This window comes from Gadus morhua, chromosome 2, assembly GCF_902167405.1.
Source record: "Gadus morhua chromosome 2, gadMor3.0, whole genome shotgun sequence".
Classification (NCBI taxonomy): domain Eukaryota; kingdom Metazoa; phylum Chordata; class Actinopteri; order Gadiformes; family Gadidae; genus Gadus; species Gadus morhua.
In genome coordinates this window covers 22,164,776-22,185,753 of record NC_044049.1, presented here as the reverse complement: position 1 = coordinate 22,185,753, position 20,978 = coordinate 22,164,776, and the positions used below count along the sequence as shown (strand labels likewise).

General features: G+C 47.1%; 1 protein-coding gene across 1 annotated transcript in view; it reads right to left on the bottom strand.

The window, feature by feature from the left end:
- The window catches only part of LOC115557070 (alpha-1,6-mannosylglycoprotein 6-beta-N-acetylglucosaminyltransferase B), an 80,210-nt gene that overhangs the window by 52,704 nt on the left and 6,528 nt on the right, over window positions 1–20,978 (bottom strand). The window contains exon 3 of the mRNA XM_030374654.1: window positions 5,395–5,548. Within this exon, the coding sequence (XP_030230514.1) occupies window positions 5,395–5,548 (154 nt within the window). The remainder of the gene's footprint in view (window positions 1–5,394; window positions 5,549–20,978) is intronic.

The window sequence follows — 20,978 nt, the reverse complement described above, 5'->3', positions numbered from 1 at the left end:
AGAGAGAGAGAGAGAGAGAGAGAGAGAGAGAGAGAGAGAGAGAGAGAGAGAGAGAGAGAGAGAGAGAGAGAGAGAGGGGGAGGGAGAATATGTGTTACCTATATTGATATACGGTAGACATGGCATTGGAGAGGCCCAGAAAGATAGTGAATCTTTCTGTACGAACGAGAGAGAGGGAGAGAATAAAAAATGTGAGCGGAAAGTGGCTTAGAGAAAGAGAGTCCAATAGATAGAGAAAAAGAGAGGGAGGGAGAAAGAGAGAGGCTCAGAGAAGAGGGAGATGGAGGGAGGAAGAGAGAGGGAGAGAGGGAGGATGGGAGAAAGAGAAAGCATCAGAGAAAGAAAGGGAGGGAGAATCTGAGGGAGGGGGAGGGAGGGGGGAGGAGAGGGATTAGAAAGGTAGAGGGGGAGCAGAGGCGAAAAAAGGGCAGGGAGGAGAAAATCCAGAGAGAGAGAGAGAGAGATGGTGAGTGAGGGAGGAAGAGAAAGAGTGAGAGTGAGTGAGTGAGTGAGTGAGTGAGTGAGTGAGTGAGTGAGTGAGAGAGAGAGAGAGTGAGTGAGTGAGTGAGTGAGTGAGTGAGTGAGTGAGTGAGTGAGTGAGTGAGTGAGTGAGTGAGTGAGTGAGAGAGAGAGTGAGTGAGTGAGTGAGTGAGAGAGAGAGAGAGAGAGAGACGCCGAGTGCGGGAGAGTGAAAGAGAGAGAGCGGCAGACGGACTCTTTGAGTCTTGAACCATGGTGTGTTTAATCCTGGATGTCTATCCTCAGAATGGATCGATATTCCAAGATAAACGAGGGTATCTGAATCAGCACCGGTCGTGGCATCACACCAGAACAGAGTCTGCTTCCCGCAGAGTGTGAGGCTCTCACTGCGGCTCCCTGCTGGGTTCAGCCTCTGGACTAATATTTCATGCATCCCTATTGTACCATTTAGCAGAAGCCTTTAGCCAGTCGAAACTACAGTGATGATGTGGCTGTTGTTGAGGAGCAGGCAGCTCTAGAGGCCTGAGGGTGAGGCTCAGACATTAAGGGTCGAACCCAGAGCGCTCGGGCTGGGACTGGAACTCTGTTACCAATACTGTCCTGCTCAGCTGCATGTCCTGCTGTGCTGTCCGGCTGTCCTGTCCTGCGGTCTGTCCTGCTGTCCTGTCAGACTGTCCTGACCTGATGTTTGTCCTGTCCTTCTGTCTGTCCTGTCCTGTTGTCTGCCCGTCCTGCTGTCTGTCCTGCTGTCTGTCGTGTCCTGCTGTCTGCCCTGTCCTGCTGTCTGTCTGTCCTGCTTTCTGCCCTGTCCTTCTGTCTGTCTGTCCTGCTGTCTGTCTGTCCTGCTGTCTGTCCTGTCCTGCTGTCTGTCCTGTCCTGCTGTCTGTCTGTCCTTCTGTCTGTCCTGTTTCCAGCAGCTTACACAGCCCGAAGGCTAAACCACCCTCTTTAATCATCTGAGCAGAGGAAGCTCTAACGTAAAAGTTAAGAGGTATTTGCTTGCCTGTTAAAAAAACATTTACTTTATTCCAGTCCCAGCGAGACCAATTACATTCCCATGAACTTTCAGAAGGAACAAGGATTATTATATTTGATCCCGGTGGCTCTTTGCTTTAAACAATCGTGGAATATTTACCTATAGGAATGTCTTCTATGGTAGAAGCCGTGTTCAAACATAACATAGAACTTTATCGATTCAAAGCCACATTGACACTGGGTAAAGCCAATCATGATCCAATGTCGAGTAAACACTCATTTCTTTTACAGCTATTTTTTCTGCAGGGTAAGGTAGCCCGTATTCAATAACAATTTCCATTATATTAATGGTAAGAATATAACCACACACGCAATATTTTGGTACAAAATCACCTGACAGAAGTGGGTTACTGTAGTACAGTCTTGGTGGAAACAGGGCTGTTGCCATGGAGACCAAGGAGCGCTCTAGGATGGAAGCATTAACTTACTCAGAAAGAAGGACCCCGTACCACACACGCACACACATGGGCCCGAGCACGCACACACACACACATGCATGTGCACTCACACACACATACACAAGCTAGCACGCACGCACACACAATCACCCACTCCTTTTTGCCCCCGATTGCAAACTCAAGTAAAAAAGTGTGTGTGTGTGTGTCTGTGTGTGTGTGTGTGCATGTGTGTGTGTGTGTGTGGGGGGGTATTTCTCCTCATCCACTACATCCTCCTCCTACTACTAATACTCTCACTCATACTCCCTCTGCTATTAATACTACCACACCACTGCTACCATTAATACTAATATTAATTATTATTATTATATGCTCTGTAAGGTGACCTTGGGTGTCTTGAAAGGCGCCTCTAAATTAAATGTATTATTATTATTATTATTATTAATATTAATACTACATCACCACTACTACTGATATTGATATGACTATTAATACTACCACACCACAACTACTGCTATTAAAACTACTACTACTATTACTACCCACTACTACTAGTACCACCACACCACTACTACTGCTTTAATTACTACTACACTACTACTACTATTAATCATACTACCATCAATACTACTACACCATTACTAGGGGTGTAATCGATTCTTCGATGCATCGCGATCCTGTCTAGAACGATTCCGTCTCAATAAATTGATAATCAGATTTTTAAAAAAAAATAAAAATAATAATTATTTCGCCTGCTGCAACATTCTGTTCGCCAGAGAGGGATCATTTTAGTAATTTTCAAATTATTTAATTCACCTTCAGTGTGTATTGGCCAATCTGATTGGTCTTGACAGACACAAGAACTCCTTCTAATTCAAGTGCAGCTTTAGACATAGAAAAGTAAGATTAGAAATAAAATAAAACCGAAACCTATTTTTTACATACTTTGATTGATTATTGCATTGTTCATAGAAAGTCATATTTGTGACACAAGCTTTATCTCTAATAAAATATTAGATAAGTTAATTCATCTGTTGATGTCTTTAATGATCATCACAAAAGTAGGAAAGTGATTAGCAAACTCTGAGCAGCAAACTCAGAGTATATATGCAGATGCATAGATATATTTTTGAAAATCACGCCTGGAAACGTACATAAAAAGAATTGTTGAATCGAGATGCATCGATAATCGCTGTAGATCGAATCGTTGACCTCATAATCTGAATCGACTACTACTATTTTTACTACTACCAGATCACTTCTACTGCTTTTATTACTACTACACTAATAATAATAATAATAATAATAATAATAATAATAATGTTAATATTATTATTAATACTACTACTACTACTCCACTAACACCACTCTTACTGCTCCCTAAAGCATGGCGGCCATTTCCTCCTCCTCTGTGCGGCTGTCAGCCCTCAGCATCAGGCGGCCATTAGCAGCAGCTCTGTGATACACTCAGCAGCCAATCAGCAGCCTGGGCCTAACGAGGCCTCGTTACCAGGGGACTGACCTCAACTCCCCGAGAACAGCGGGCGGCGCCGCGCTGACAACGGAACGTTCCGTGGGTCATGTGACTCACGTCTTGCCTTCCCGCTAATGAGCTCCATTGTGTCTGCGTGGCGTTTTTCTGATGCACCTCAGTCTTTGACGTCAATCTTTTCTACCTTCACATACCGTATTTTCCAACCGCTCTTGATAGACGTCTGCTCTTAACTAAATCAATTACACCTAATTTATCATTTACACAAATAGCTCTCGACGCTTTCATCCAAAGCGCCTCGCGGTGAAGTCAGACGCACAGCGTTAATGAGCTGGGGTGAGTCTTCCTACAGGGAGGGGTCCATATACAAGGGGAATCGAACCCGGTACCCTGTAGGGCTGGGAGCCAAACCCCCGAGCACCTCCGCCACAGCCCCCGAGCCGCGTATCACACGCCAATCAAACCCACGCAGCTCATCCTTGTCTGCTCTGTAATCTCGCGGAGCCCTGGAAGCGGAGAGCTGAATTTCAAACGCCGGCTCTGACACCTCCTTACTCTACGCCGCGGCGCCACTCAAAGACGGCGCTCGCTAAACGATGACAGCGAGCTCCTCAAGGTAACTGCTGATTGGCTGACGCGCTCCCACTAAGCCTGTGAAGCGTGTCTGGAGAGCAGGTATCTCCGGAGCGTTTGAGGCAGCTGCTGAACAGGAACTTGGGCTCGGGGGCCGAACCTGTCGAGAGCAGGAATAAATATTCTGGGATTTCTCTCCTGCGTTTTTAAAATTCAAAAGCGGCTGCCTTCACTGAATCTCCTGGTACTAGTTTATGTTTGAGTGCGACGTGTAGGTGGAGACAGCGCCGGGACGTGCACTAGGTTGGTGGCACCACCGCGACAGCAGCCGCTGGACACACACGCACACCACAGCAGTGTGTTAATGTGTGTCTTCAGAGCAGAAAACTTTGACAAAGCTGAGTCATTTAGAGCAGAGTGATGGTAAACCAGGACTCAACAGCTGCACTCGGAGGAAGCCCTGGTGGAGGCGTTGAGATAAAACTGCAGAATGCACATCAAAGTATATTTGATGCTCTATATGTATACATATGATTTACAAATGAGTTTTGTAATCAATAGAAATTGATTTCCCTCCTCTTCCTAACCGGGTCGTTAGGTCTGTGAAAAACAGCCTCTCTGCGTCGGCGAGATGAAACATGAATTTTATTTACGAATATACATAACACCTGCAGAATCCTGCGGGGATCGCGGTGGTTGCTCATGGGCGCAACGTCGGAACCATCAAACGGGAGAGGAGCGCTAGTGTGGAGCAGGAACGGAGAGAGGCGGGAGCGTCCCGACATCGAAGGCACGAAGTACTTCAATCAAATATAGCGAAGACTAAAATAGCCCCCTGACTTTCTTAATGTTTGAAATGACTTCAAGCAGAATTCACAAAACACGAATACGACCGTAAAACCTACATGTGTGTGTGTCCACACATTATTATGTGTGCGATTCCATGTGCACTTCTCGATGTACAACGTATATTATGTACGTATTAGTCTACTGGTGTATGTATGAGTGTATGAATGTATGTATGTATGTATGTATGTATGTATGTATATATGTATGTATGTATGTATATATGTATACATGTATGTGTGTGTGTGTGTGTGTGTGTGTGTGTGTGTGTGTGTGTGTGTGTGTGTGTGTGTGTGTGTGTGTGTGTGTGTGTGTGTGTGTGTGTGTGTGTGTGTGTGTGTGTGTATGTATGTATGTATGCATGCATCTATTGCTCGATGGATGGATGGATGGATGGATGGATGGATGGATGGATGGATGGATGGTTAGACATGCATGCCTGGGGCTGGTACGATGGATGCATCTGTGGCATTAACGCATCTATGGTGTGTGTGTGTGCATGTCTATTTGCCTGCGTGTGTCTCTTTGGTATGCATGTGTGCGTGTGCGTGTGTGTGTGCGTGTGCGCACCTGTCCAGGGCCGAGCTGAGCTCCTCCAGGCGGTGGGCGTCGCCGCTGGAGGAGTTGCTGAGTCGGGAGAGCGCGTCCATCCGCCTCAGGATCACCTCCAGCATCTCACTGATCTTCCTCAGCACCCCCCGCGACTCCCCCCCGCCTGACAGCACTGGGGGAGACAGGGGGGAGACAGGGGGGAGGAGGAAGGAGGTGGGAGATAGGGGGGAAACAGGTGGGGGACACGTGGGAGGAGGGGGACAGGTGGGGAGGGGAGGGGGGACACGTGGGAGACAAGGGGGGAGGGGGGAGGAGACAGGTGGGGAGACAGGTGGGACGAAGGGGAGAGGTGGGAGACGGGGGGGGGGGGGGAAAGGTGGGAGGAGGGGGAGAGGTGGGAGACAGGGGGGAGAACACAGGTGGGAGACAGATGGGAGGGGGAAGGGGAGGGGGACAGGTGGGAGGAGGGAGAGAGGGGGGGGAGAGGTGGGAGGAGGGGGACAGTGACAGAATAGAGAGATGAAGAGAGAGAGGGGGCGGGAGGAGAGCAAGGGAGGAGAGAGCCAGAAAGGGGAGAGAGAGAGAGAGAGAAGGGATGGAGAGGGAGACATAGAGAGAGACACAGATATGTGACACAGGGGAGACACAAGGGAAGAGGCATAAAGAGGGGAGAGAGAGAAATAGGAAGAGAGTACAATTTTACAAAATGCTTGACAACCCTAATCATTCTGTTTGCTGTTGGTCGAGTACTTATCTATCTTATTTAGTATTTTTCATGCTTTGGCAATGTTATATAATATTTAGCCTACCAAGAAAGCTCTCTAATTTATCAGAAAGAGAGAGAGAATTTGAGTTTTTCTTCAAAAACAAGAACAACTTATCATCATGTTGCTTAAAAGACATCATTTCATGAGCTTCCCTCTGAACCCGTACACAACATTGCAGCAGCTCTCTCTCTCTCTCTCTCTCTCTCTCTCTCTCTCTCTCTCTCTCTCTCTCTCTCTCTCTCTCTCTCTCTCCCTCTCCCTCTCCCTCTCCCTCTGTCTCTCTCTCTCTCTCTCTCTCTCTCTCTCTCTCTCTATCTCTCTCTGTCTCTCTCTCTCTCTCTCTCTCTCCCTCTCCCTCTCTCCCTCTCCCCCTCTCTCTCTCTCTCTCTCTCTCTCTCTCTCTCTCTCTCTCTCTCTCTCTCTCTCTCTCTCTCTCTCTCTCTCAGCTTTAAGAAAACGTCCTCCTGCTGGCGAGACTCCGGGGTCACATCATCTGGACTGTTGTTGTTCTCCATCGTCTCCCCCGGGCGCCAATTACTGATGACCCTGTCCGCACCACCCCCTCCTCCCCCCTCCTCCCCCCCCCCCCCCCCCCCCCCCACACACACACACACTCACATACAGCCTCTGCTCACTTATACTGCAGCAGTCCATTTAGCTCTGGAGTCCGAGCTGGGAATGACGGCGCTCCAGTACAGGCTGGAGAACCTGGGTGCTATTAATCACCAGCAATACCAGTTCAGGCCAGTTTAGCAATGCCAGTTGATAATGCATCACGCGTAGCTTGATATTTTTTCACCAACAAACACCGTAAAATGTCCTACAATAGAAGTCGGACACTACTATGTGTACGACAGAACTGCTGGTAAACGGTATACAATGACAGCTGTCACTATTGATGGGGCGGCAGCCATCTTGGATGCTGAGGTAGGGGTCATTCGGTCTTCCGGCTTTCCGAGTCGGGAATCCAACTTCAGGGGGTGCGTACTTGGATATCCCGACTACCGTGTTTAAACTAAATGCACCGCTAGTGCATCGCCGTGGTTACTGTAGGCCCCAAAACACAAGAGGGGCTTTTCTCACCAGCTGTCCCGGGAAAAAATAAATTTCTCCCGGGACACAATTTGTCCCGTTTTTTGGGGGAAAACGCAAACACCTCATTTGATTACTTTCGTTCTGTAGTCTAATACGGTTCCTGTGCTTCTATGGCTCTTAAAATTGCCCCAGTTTTCTTCCCGTCTATGCGTACGTGACCGTGACGCTCCATTCTTGCGCTTCTCAGACAGAGCGGGAACACAATTTCAAACTTAAGTTTATGTTTGAAATTGTGTTCACAAATTGTGAAATTGTGTTCCCTGAAATTGTGTTCCCTGAGTGACTTTCCTCCACTTTAATATGTTTACATATTAAAGTGGAGGAAAGTCACTCAGTGTGAGTGGAGTCGAGCGCTGCGTCTTCATTTGCAATGGGAGGAGAGACTGACGAGGAAGGAGATGGAGCAAATAAAACATGCAAGCCACCAGTACGAAAAAAACGGTAGGCCTATACGGTCAACGGTTATCTGACTTACACGCAGACCATTTTTTCTATGATATCCACAATTTGCTCATAGATAGCACGGCTAGTTTCATGGGGGTCTTCATAATATTCCAATAGCCCATATTGATTTATTGATTATTTTATTTTTTATTGGATATCCATTTGCAGCAGCACAGTAGCATAGCTATTCTTCCTGGAGTCCATAAATACAGTTATATTAACCATGCATTCCGAGTCTCGTACAAACATAAACACATACTAATCTAATCAATCACATACGTATAATCAAACACACACACTCACACACACACACTCACAACACCAAAACAAACAAGAAATACAAAAATATAAATGTTGAAATAATAGCAATGTTGAAAGTTTGTGATCCAGTCTCATGTGATGTCTCTCTCTGTGTTCTAGTCTAGTGTGTTGACATGGCTGCTGGACTGAAATTATCTGCTGGTGTACATCCACCCTGGTGACCCCTGAACGAATACATTTATTAACATGACTTTGTTTCCGTCTCCTTAGTCCGAATTGTATGTTCATTGGTCAGTCTGAACTGGTAATAATGGCCGAGCCCTCCGCCCCAAACATTTGATCGAGTGTCCCTTTTTTTCTCAAATCCAAGGTGGCAACCCTATCTTAGCCCCAGGCCAACACTAGCCCCAGGCTAACCCTTAACCCCAGGCTTACACCGGCTCCAGGCAAACACCGGGCAAACACTAGCTCATGTTAATGATTTCTGGCCTCGGTTCACACGGGCTGTTTTGGCCCCATGTTTAAAGTGGTTTCTGTTGTGGGCCCATAAAAGTGGTGGCCAGGTCGCACCATGGACTGTTGGTTCTGTTCTGTTGGTTAGTTCTGTTCTTCCACCTCCATTGTTAATCAGAAGGTGTATGTGTGTGTGTGTGTGTGTGTGTGTGTGTGTGTGTGTGTGTGTGTGTGTGTGTGTGTGTGTGTGTGTGTGTGTGTGTGTGTGTGTGTGTGTGTGTGTGTGTGTCATCTAAAGAAGGATGACTGTGATGACTGTTGTGTATTAGCTGTAGCCAGATCTTAAATTTTCCCTCAGTTTGCTCCCAGAATTAAGATATGATGAGTTAAGATCTTTATGCATGTGTACAGTGATGAATAGGACATTATGATCAATATGAATTATTCAATACGAACTCAAAAAAATTATCAAATCTCATATCGTTTTACCTCTCCAGCCAGTTGTGATATTTCTACCGTAGACTGGGCTGTGGCAATATTTATACGGTTATACATAAAACGTGTCTTGTTATGTAATCAAATGTGAATATGTAAGTCGATGTGAATTTGTAAGTCGATGGACCCTCTTTATATGAGGCGATTCATCTTTGAAACTTTCAAACCCCAAACGTAATAAAGCCGCCTTGTTATTCGACTCCAGTTCAAACCACACCGAACACACTCTCAACTGCTTTTATTCACAACAGCAAACTCCAGAATATAAAGTAAAGTGCTGGCAAATGAAGATCCATGGTCTTTACCCAGAATGCCTCAGCGGCGGTTGTCGTGGACAACAAGCCTCTGGGCTACGAGTGTGGGCAGAAGCGTTGCACAGCAGCAGACCTCATACATTACCCTGACCCAGAAACAACAACAATAACAACCCGTCTCTCCCTCAAACGTTCTTTCCTCTCTGCCCTTCTCTCCTCTCGTCACTCCTCCCCCCCCGTCCCTCCTCTTTCCCTGTCTCTCGTCTCTGGACGTTCCTCCAGCCAGCTGCTTCTAGTCCTTCCTCTGGTTCCTCTAACCCCCAGGGGTAGCAGTGAATGGACTGCGTTTATACCGCGCTTTTTTTACCCGTGGCCACTCAGTGGCACTTTACAATACTGCCCTCACGTTCACCCATTCATCCGCACAGTCACACACCGACGGCGGTGTCAACCACGCAGGGCGACAGCCAGCTCGTCTGGAGCAGTCAGGGTGAGCTGTCTTGCTCAGGGACACCTCGGCACTCAGCTAGGAAGAGACGGTAATTGAACTAGCAACCTTCTGGTTACCAGCCAACCCGCTCTACGTCCTGAGCCACATGCAGGTGAATGAGAGGATCGTCCCTAGGAATCTTAATGTGTAGGTAACTGGAACGGTTTCCATGCTACACACCACCACTGTGACTTCTACTGGGCTCCTCCATACAAAGACACAGGGTGGTGGTGTTAGAAATCCGGTTTATTTTTTTAAAGTTGCAGTCAATGAAAATGGCAAGGATGCTTCATCTTGCCATGCAGGATATCTCTCCTTGAGTGTGTACAGTGATGGCTGGTTCAACCTTTGCCCACTGATGACTCAATGTGCAACAGGTGTGCAGCCTCACCTGGCCCCAGAGTCCAATCGGACACGGCCAGGTGAGGCTGCTTAAACAGAACTACTCTCATAACCTCCAATTAAAAATAAGAATTAGTAAATCCCTCGGTGACAGTGAAAGTGAACCCTAAAACATAAAAAAAAAAATATCTAATGCAAAATCCTGCTTTACTGCAGCATAATCGTACTGCAGTAGAACCTTTTCTACTACACACACACATCTAGGACAACACACACCTCTGCATTTGGAAGATGTGCTGATGACAGTAGCTTAGCCAAACAAGACGCTTGTACATAGTTAGAACGTCTTGGTCCCCGAGGTAGCGAGCGTCACACAGAACACTGTCTGAGCAGAAGAGAAGACTGATGGGAGCCAGTATCCCGGGGCCTGTTGTTGTTCCTCTTGGTCTTGTTAATACAGGGGTCCGGCTCCAACACAGACAGGTTAATTCTCCTTTAACGACTCTGTACCAGCTCCGGGGCTCTGGGTACCAATCCATTTCATGAGCAACAGAATCACATTAGATCCGCATTTGTGTCTGGCCGCTGTGTGAGAGTGTAAACAGTCCCTCCTAAACCAAAGCAGGGTTTAGCGAGCTGTGGGCCGTGTGAAAGAGCCTTTGTTCAACGGTGGATCACAACGGCTATTCTTCACGTCTTAAAAATAGACACCATCACGTCCTGTCCGGCAGCAGTAGGGGGGGGGGTTGGTTTAAAAGTGTGGTTACATTTACATCTAACATGTAAGGCCTTTAGCTTTGACGCTTTTATCCTAAGCGACTTAAAATAAGTACATTTGTCACAAGAAAGAGAAACAACAATATATTGCTGTCACTACGGTAAGAATGCTCATAGAAACAAGTGCCAAGCACTAACCATGGCTAGGTTAACACATTCCCAGTATACGACAGAGATAGCTAGGATAAGATGCTACACACAGCATCTTATCCTATAGGTATCTCTTTGGTACCCTAGGATAAGAGAATGAGTAGCTCTATCTATCCAATGAGGGTAGAGTAAATCTAGGAACATATACAGTAACTATAGAGCTCCATCTTCACCATGGTGGAGTACTTATATAGGAACCATAATCTAGTGATTCACTCAGCTTCTCATGATTCATAAGTTATGTTTGGCTTTAGATGAATCAGATGAATCGTGAGCCTTCAGTCTGTTCAAATCTATTATGGTTTAACATGCAAAGAAAGAAAACGGCCTTGATTCAGTGAGAGTAACACATATGTGAAGGGCCAAGGTCTATTGAATGTCTGTTAAGTCAATTTTAAATACATTCATGAATAACTAAATCTAAACATGAATACATAAATAATTAAATCTGCCAATGAAAAAAATAAGAGGCAATACTTTGATAAATATCTAAATCAGTCAATGTAGTTTAACGAAAACATGAATAATCTGTTTCATTTTAAAAGGAGATTTTCCAAATGACTGTAATTTCCTTTTCCACTTTTATTTATGTCAGGAGACTTTTTTTTCATAGAGCCACATGAACGTGTGACCCTACTTGTGTGAGACGGGCCGGTTACAGGAAGGAAGTGGCTGATCAGACAGAAGATTCCTCATGTCTGGTTGATACATATCGGTCACACATATGTATCAACTAGAGCTCAGCTGCATCACATCTATGAGCTATTAGAGTCCCTCTTTAAAGTCACAACTATAAAACAATCTATGTGTAGAACCGACGAGTGCTCTGCCCTGTAGATCTAACCATGAGAACCAATCACCTGCAGAACTATGATGAAGGGTCCATAGCTGTGGGACCAATAAGAGCTCTGCCCTGTAGATCTAACCATGGGAACCAATCACCTCCAGAACTATGATGAAGTTCCATAGCTGTGGGACCAATGAGAGCTCTGCCCTGTAGGATCTAACCAAGAGAACCCATCAAAGAACGGCACTGAAGCTCCATAGCTGTGGGACCAACTCTGAGAGCTCTGTAAGATCTAACGATGAAAACCCACCACATCCAGAACTATACTGAAGCTCCATAGCTTTGGGACTAACGAGAGCTCTGCCCTGGACTTCTTCCCCTACAGCAGGCCTTAGATTAGTGGTCCCAACACTCATCTACCAAAGACAGCAGTGAGGAACCAAGCTTCCTCTGTGAGCTTCCTCTGATGAGCCCAGGCATTGTTTCGCCCTCCCGGGTATCATGTCCTTCTCCAGCCCGGTCTCTCTCGACTAGGTATTACAGCGCTTTTTGAGGGAAGATTTTGTTTTTTTTATTGTAAAATAACATGAGGTGTGTGGTATGCTCTAAATCCACTTGAACTTATTTCAGGAGGATTATTGGCATGGGGAATGTACACTTACATTGCCAAAAAAGAATCTCTGTCTTTTGCTTTCTCTTTCTGTGCTCTCTCTCTCTCTCTTTGTGATTACTCTCTCTCTTTCTGTGTGTTATCGCTCTCTCTCTCTCTCTCTCTCTCTCTCTCTCTCTCTCTTTTTCTGGGTACTCTCTCTCCTTCTGTGTGTTATCGCTCTTTCTCTCTCTCTTTCTGTGTACTCTTTCTCTTTCTGTGTGTTATCGCTCTTTCTCTCTCTCTTTCTGTGTACTCCCTCTCTCTCTCTCTCTCTCTCTCTCTCTCTCTCTCTCTCTCTCTCTCTCTCTCTCTCTGTCCCCCTCACACGGCAGGTGTGGTGCTGATGCTGTTGCCGTGGGATACTGCATGGACTCAACAGTGATGCTAATTTCACCTGTGAAGACCGGGCCAGAGGTAGTGCGGAGGCCCCTTTGAAGCCGAGTTGGGATGTATGGCTAACCGTCTATTCTGGGCGCACCGCAAAACCCACGCTTACGCAGGCAAAATATTTAGAACAGCAGGTTCACGGACATGAAGGCTGACTACATAAATACATGCGCTGTTCATTTTTTCCCTGGTTCCCACGCAGAAAAACACGTTTTTGGTGGTGCGTTGTGGTTTGTCCCGTGTCAGTCGCTCTGTGAGGAACAGAGAACAGCAGTGAAATAAGAATAATGGTTTTGTTATTCACAACAGATCTTGAAAGTGAAATTGAGGCCAGTTCACTGCTCTTCCAGACCATTAGGTTCCTGGTGACGATACTTTTAGAGGAGGAGGAGCAGAAGGAGAAGGGGGAGAAGGAGGAGAGAGCAGGAGGAGGAGGGAGCAGGAGTGAGGGGGAGAAGGGGGAGGAGGAGGAGAGGGCAGGAGGAGGAGGAGGACGTGGAGGAGGGAGCAGGAGGGAGGAGAGAGCAGGGAGGAGGAGGGAGCAGGAGGGAGGAGAGAGCAGGAGGATGAGGGAGCAGGAGGGAGGGGGAGAAGGGGGAGGAGGAGGAGAGGGCAGGAGGAGGTGGAGGACGTGGAGGAGGGAGCAGGAGGGAGGAGAGAGCAGGGAGGAGGAGCAGGTGGAGGAGAGAGCAGGAGGAGGTCCTGGCTGCCTTAGAGTCTAACCTGCCGGTGAGATGATGAGCAGAGAGGAGCAGACAGCCCCGGCTCCTCGCTGATCCCTCATGTAAGTCTCAGCAGTAATAAGGCCGCGCCGCTCGCGCTCTGCCGGATACATTTTTAATAATCCTCCCATTTTTTATTAAAGAAATGATAGTGCGTGTGTGTGTGTGTGTGTGTGTGTGTGTGTGTGTGTGTGTGTCTGTGTGTGTGTGTGTGTGTGTGTGCGTGTGTGTGTGTGTGTGTGTGTGTGTGTGTGTGTGTGTGTGTGTGTGTGTGTGTGACGGTGTATATGTGTGTTTGAGTGAGAGAGAGAGTAGAGGACAGAGAGAGAGAAAGAGATACTAAACCCATATGTTTTGCTTCTGCAACTTAAAAAACAAGCCAACTCGACAGTAAAAAATAACTCCAGTCCCTCCTTTTAAAGTCTACTATTTACTGTATCTTCTGTCCCATTGATAACGTGCCGTTTGAACACCACAAAGCAGTGCGACGCCACATTGACAGAGCCAGTTTAGCTCCCATATAATCATCCTTCCACGCTACAGATCCACACACATATGTTTGGTGTTTCAACACACATATGTTCTCTGCGACACCTAATGGAGTCCCACTTACTGCTCATACACACTTGATTTGACAATTAAGATCATACCAAAATGAGCTATTGTGTGGTTGGAATATTCTGCATCAAAAGGTTTGAGCAGAAGAATGGGAGATGATGAAACTGACCGACCAAACACTTCTCCGTCTTGTGTTTGATTGATTGAATCAGATGTGTATCAAACAGGAAGAACTGTCAAGCAAGGCATTACCAATTCCAGGGTTGACAGGGTTGTTCGCTTTTCCCTGGGGCCAACCATGCAGAGAACACTCATACATACACATTACATATACCGCCAGACGTTGTATTCATGTATTCATTGAAAAAACATTCCATGTTTTTCTCCGACCAATAACGGACGCCTGACACTAACTGCCTCGACATGTAAAGGTTTCTGCTGTCCCAGCTGGACAGAGCGGGAATCAATACAGCTCTCGTCCGGCTGTCATATTAATCAAACATCACCATCCACCGTTTAGTCATTTCACAGACGCTTCCGTCCACCAGAGACTCCAGCAAATCGTGACTCCCCGTGCATGTCATTAACGACCGGTGGGGACAGCTGGCTGAAGAGGGCCTGCAGGTAGACTGAGGAGGACGTTGGGGTGTCCACTACTAAATGTAGAATGACTTAAGGGGGTGATATCCTGCCACAACGTGTGAGTGTGATTGATCAGCCATTACAAGTCTTTCCTGTGCTTAGTGACATCACAAGTGGGAGTGTCCACCTAGATGTCGCTTGATAGATCAGTCTAGCAGCCTACCCATTGGACTGTACTAGCTAATGTTGCTTTTCTATCAATCGCTCATCTAGGTTGAGCGATTGACACGCCCACTTGTGATGTCACTAAGACACCGGGAAGGGCAGATTGTCAAACGGCTTGTAATGGCTCATCACACTGACAGCGTGTGGCATATCACCCCTTTAAATTCAAGATAGGAACTTAAGAAGTTTTACCCAATGAACTCTAAACTACGCTCCTCTGAATTCCTTCCTCCGAACTGTCCAGCGGCTCAGAGAGAGAGTCGCACTCCCCTTCCGTCGGGGGGTATCCCATTAGCTATGAAAGGTCAGATTAATTTATTCATGACATCTGGACCTTCTGGCCCAGCAGGTCAATTTACCATCATCAGGATCACTGGTGACTTTCCCCTCTCAGATGGAGTAGAGACAGAGAGAGAGAGAGAGAGAGAGAGAGAGAGAGAGAGAGAGAGAGAGAGAGAGAGAGAGAGAGAGAGAGAGAGAGAGAGAGAGAGAGAGAGAGAGAGAGAGAAATAGAGAGAGAGAGAGGGGGGGGGAGAGAGAGAGAGAGAGAGAGAGAGAGAGAGAGAGAGAGAGAGAGAGAGAGAGAGAGAGAGAAAGAGAGAGAGAGGGAGAGGGAGGGGGGGAGAGAGAGTGAGAGATATTGAGTGAGGGTGAGAGTGAACTAGAGAGGGACAGAGAGAGAACGAGAGAGAGAGACACCAAGAGAGAGAGAGAGAGATATTGAGTGAGGGTGAGAGTGAACTAGAGAGAGACAGAGAGAGAACGAGAGAGAGGGACACCAAGAGAGAGAGAGAGCATGCATATGTGCATATCCCTATGTGTTGCTTCTGCAACTTAAAAAACCATCCAGCTCGATAGTGGCCGCGTGGCCTCTACTCCCTCAAGGAGGAGATCCTTCTTACGGAGATCCTTCTTACGGTTACGGTTTCGATCTATCCGGTTTCAAAGTATCTCCGTAAAGACGAAGCCAAGCGAAACCGGGTAGATCTGTAGAAACGCTGTAGTACACATTCCAGGCCCATAAGGGGCGCCTCTTCTGGTACAGAAATCCAGAAGAAATGAAATAAGAAGAAGAGGCGAGCATGCGCATAAAGGCTGCCCTTATGCGCATGCTCGCATGTGATTTCTGAGACTCCGCGGGCTTAAGAGCCATTGGCAAGAAGGTCGAGGGGTGGGGCGATGACGTCATGGTTTGCGGTTTCAGTCGGTTTCAGGCGTACACACGAATCCAAAACGAAACCGGGTAGATTTGAAACCACCTCCGAGGGTGGTTTCAGAAGTTTGCGGTTTCGGTCAGCGGATTCGCCGGCTTTGTGTGTACGGAAGGCCGAACCGTACAAGACCTTTGCGGTTTCGCCATGAAATCGGCTTCGTGTGAACGGGGCCTTAGCCAGAGAGAAGGAGGAAGAAATGTATATCGTCCTCCGGCCGCTCAGCGCAGGGATTGAAACCCGCTGAGGCGTGATATAACAGACCTCCATCAGCGTCCGTCCGGCGGGGGGGGGGGGGGGGGGCGGGGGGGGGGGATGAGCCACGGCCGGCCAGCCGGGAAGCGGTGCCCCCCAACGCCGTTACTCAGCGTCACGAGCGGTGAGTCGCCACGCAGTCCCAGCTGCGGTCGGCTCTGACGCACTTGTGCCGTACAGAGCGCGTTCCAAAGGGACCCCTGGGGACTGGGACCAAGACACGCCAGGTCCAGGACCAAGACCGGCCCCAGTCTTGGTCCTGGTCCTGGCAAGGACCAGGACCTGGTCTGGGACAAGCCTCAGCTGGTGTAAATAGTACTGACGCGATAATTAATTACTTTTTTTTTTTATTTCTTCTGCTCTGTCGCATCGCCTATGCGCTCCACGTCTGGTGTGAACGGTCCTTTACGGCCCCTTTGATGTAAAGGTCCTTTAACAGCCGAGTAATGAATAAATTACACTCAAAAGCATCGCCAATGGACTTCATCCCTCCACCTCGTACGCCCACTGAAGATGAGCTCCAACCTTTCACCAAAATAACCACCAGTGTGTTGAAGAGGATTCAGTTATAACGGCGTTTAGCTTTTTAATCCAAGTGCAAAATGATGGAGCGATGGCAGCGTCCGGATGAGGGGGATAAGGATCCAGACTAACACACATTAGGGATGATTCGGTCAGTTCACCAATCACCCCTCAGCCCACTTCACGACACCTCCGCTCCGGTCAGGCAAACCTCCTGCAGATCCCAAGGACCAAACTCCGAACCATGGGAGACAGAGCTTTCTGTCACGCCGCTCCCTGTCTTTGGAATGCTCTCCCTGACCACCTGAGAGCACCACTGACCCCGGACACTTTTAAAAAAGGCCTAAAAACCTACCTTTTTAAAAAAGCCTTTCATTAGTTGTTTCCTTTGGAGAGACGTTCTCTCTCCAAATTTTAACTTTTACTTTTCTTTTTTTTTCTTATGTAGCACTTTGAGATTGTTTGCTCAATATAAAGTGCATTACAAATAAAATTCATTATTATTATTATTATTATTATTATTATTATTATTATTATTATTATTATTATTATTATTATTATGTTAGAGATAAGAGGAGTGAGTGTTAAGAGGCTGTAAGCTCAACCATGTCAGGTGACCATGGCGACCATCACAAAGATACCTGATTGTGATTTGTTAACCTGGTCTACCTTGACCTTTCCCTTACTTACCTTGGCGGCTTTAAAATTAACGTCTCTTATCGGTCAAATGGTAAAGAGTAATATGTGTACGGCTCCATTCACCTCCACGATGTTTTATTGTTTTATTGACGTGGGACAAATTGGCAGCGAACAGTGTTTGGCGTCAAACGACCTTTAGGTTACCGGAATGTGTTAAATTGAGTAGAGCAGAAAATTCATGTCTGTACGTCGTATAATAAGTGGATAAGGCATTTATCTTGACTGGCATTTTAATCAGGTGGGTGACCACGCCCCCGCTCCAGAGACCTGCAACTCTATTCTCTGTAGCATCTTTATTCTCTACAGCTCTATCTCTTCTCTCTGCTCTACTCTCTCTACAGCTCAACCCCTACTCTCCTCCTCATCTCTACTCTCTACATCTTTATGTCTACTCTACACCTCAATCCGTACTCTCTACAGCTCCATCTCTATCTCTACATCTCTATCTCTACTCTCTACATCTCCATCTCTACTGCATCTCTACTCTCTACAGCTCTATCTCTAGTCTCTACGGCTTTATCTCTACTCTCTACACACCCATCTCTACTCTCTACATCTCTTTCTCTACTCTCCTCCTGAGTGCTTTCATCACTGCTCTTTTCGAAACAAGTCCTTTCAAGGTTTTACAAAAGGCCAGATACGATGTGTGTCGTGCTCTACCGAGGGATAACCCTTGTTCTAAAGCTAGGAGTAGCACAGGAAATAACAAGCTGTCCTTAGTTACATTGGTGGAAAAGTGTGCATTAAGTAATGTAGGGAGATCTCCCTACAGTACACGACCTAAGACAGGACTTCCAGGGACCATATATGGTCTCAGCTAAACATTATTCATACTTATGCCATCCCATCTCCAGATACATAACATAAGAGGATGCATAAGCCAGGGTATACACTCCATATTGGACAGAGTGAAACCAAGTAGCAGCAGCGAGATGAAGCCAGCGTCTCTCCAGGATCACATTAATCCAGAGAGAGAGAGAGAGAGAGAGAGAGAGAGAGAGAGAGAGAGAGAGAGAGAGAGAGAGAGAGAGAGAGAGAGAGAGAGAGAGAGAGAGAGAGAGAGAGAGAGAGAGAGAGAGAGAGAGAGAGAGAGAGGAACCCAGCTTAGAGTCTCTCGCCCCACGTGTATAAATAGGATCCGGCTTGTGCTGCTCGCCCTTGAATCAATATTTAAATGAGCAGGTAGACAAATGAGGGGAGGCGAGCGAGAGGAAGACCTTAGACACCGACGCATGCAGAGCTTCTGTACGACCTCACACACACGAGCCTCTCTCATGTATCTTTAAGACCCTGAGCCGACGCTGAAGAGCACACACACACGGGGCGCCTACACCACGGGTTCCTCTCTAATCCATCGGCGTCTGGGGGGGGGGGGGGGGGGGGAGGGCATTAAGAGCAGCCGGGGAGGAGGAAGAGGAGGGTGCCGGGTGGGAAGGTGCTCTTCAAAGGGTTTATTAAAATACACAATAATAAGGAGGGGCGTCTCGCGGCTCTGCAGCCTTGGAGATACGGCAGGATCAATGTCTCGGCTTTCATGGCTGCCGGTTCCCCCCAGACCCCCCCCCCGTCCTCCTCCTCCTCTCTTCCTCCTACTCCTCCTCTTCCTCCTCCTCCTCCTCCTCCTCCTCCTCATTAGCTCCGGTACCTTCTGAAGAAGGAGGCGCTGGGGGGGGGGGGGGGAGGTGCGCTGGGTTTGGGTCGGGGAGAGCGGGCTGCGGCCGGTATGTAACCGCTGGCGCTGATTGGTCAGTAGAACTCTGGGTTTGAGATTAAGGTCCAAAACTTTTTTTTTTTTTTAAGGGGTTCATTTGAGGTGGACAATTTTAGAAAATCCTTTAAAAAGATAAGTAGTAGAGCAGAATCTTTACTCGTCTTCATCTGGGATCTGGAGTATTTTATGAGCTCCTACTCAATTAAAATCTTGATTAGAATGAGATCAATTAAAATGAGATCATTAGAATGAGATAAGTTATAATTAGATAAATTAGATCAATCAACCAATTAGATCAATTAGATCATTAACCAGTTCAATCCTTCAGACCCAACACACAAAATTGTACATGTGTTTGTTGTAAGAACAGCACGTGCAGCAAACTGCAGGAATTCAACCAAGAAAGCCAGAGCTGGGGGAGGAATGGGAAGGTGGGGGAAGGTGGTGGATCCAAAATGGCGCCCAGGCCTCCCACCATCACCACAAGATGATCATCAAGGCAAACCATCATACCCGTTAGATGAGATGTGATGCACTTTGTTCTTCCCACTAGGGACTATTCATGTCACACCACAGAAGCACAGGAAAGTAATGAGATCAACTATATTAGGAATACTTGAATCGGATATTTAACATTTGAAATGCTCCCCTTATAAATGCCCTTCTTTAAAATAGATTTGGAGATCATAAGGATTGGTGGATTACCTTCCTAGTCCATATTTCAATACCAACCACAAAGCCATTCCCTCCAGCGGCCTCAGGTCTATCAATAGAACCCCATCTCCCATCGCGGGCTGACAGAGAAGGACATGATGATGAGGTGTTTGTCAGAGGGGAGTGGGGGGCTATGGAGAGGTCAGAGATATATAGCTCTATAAAGACCTTCAGTCCTCCGTGCAAGTGATCCCCGGTGGGCCCTGAAAACCTTGAGGACAACATCTTACCAGAGAGAGAGATGGATTACGAGCAGGCTTCCCTCTCTGAAGCAGGCCGTGTGTGTGTCTCAGCGGACATGGTAAATGGACTGCATTCACATTTTATAACCAGTGGCCACTCAAAGCGCTTTACTATATTGCCTAATATTCACACACCGACGGCGTTGTCAGCCACGCAAGGCGACAGCCAGCTGGTCAGGGGCAGTCAGGGTGAGGTGTCGTGCTCAGGGACACCTCAACACTCGGCTAGGAGGAGCCGGGGATCAAACTAGCAACCTTCCGGTTACCAGCCAACCCGCTCTACCTCCTGAGCCACACGCCGCCAATACAAACAGACAACACCATGAATAAACTGAATTTAATTTATGTGCTTATATTTTCATTGAATTTGTAATTTTTTTATAAATGTTTAAATTTGACTTTGTGACCTCATCAGCACTGATGTGCTTAAGTTTACTCTTGTATTTCGTGCCGTTGCAAAGAGTATCTTAAAAAGTAAAAAAAAATGCTATTTACCCAAACCGCTCTGAGCCACTCACTCTTCAATGTGACTTTTTAGCGATACCTTCGTTTTTCTCCCTTGTGTTTTGTCCTGGAGTGATGAAATATCTTGGTTTATATCGATGATCTGAGGTCGTGTCCCTTATTCTGAAACCTCTTTGAGCTGTGGCTTATTGGAGGGGGCGGAGCCTTCAGGGGGTGAGGGGGGGCGGGGCTGTATTGATCCTGGGGTTTGAGTTATAATAATGGCCACATTGGCCCAGCAGGGTAATCAATAGTATTTGTGGACGCCCTCTCAGGCACTCACACAGGACCCAATCACTTGCT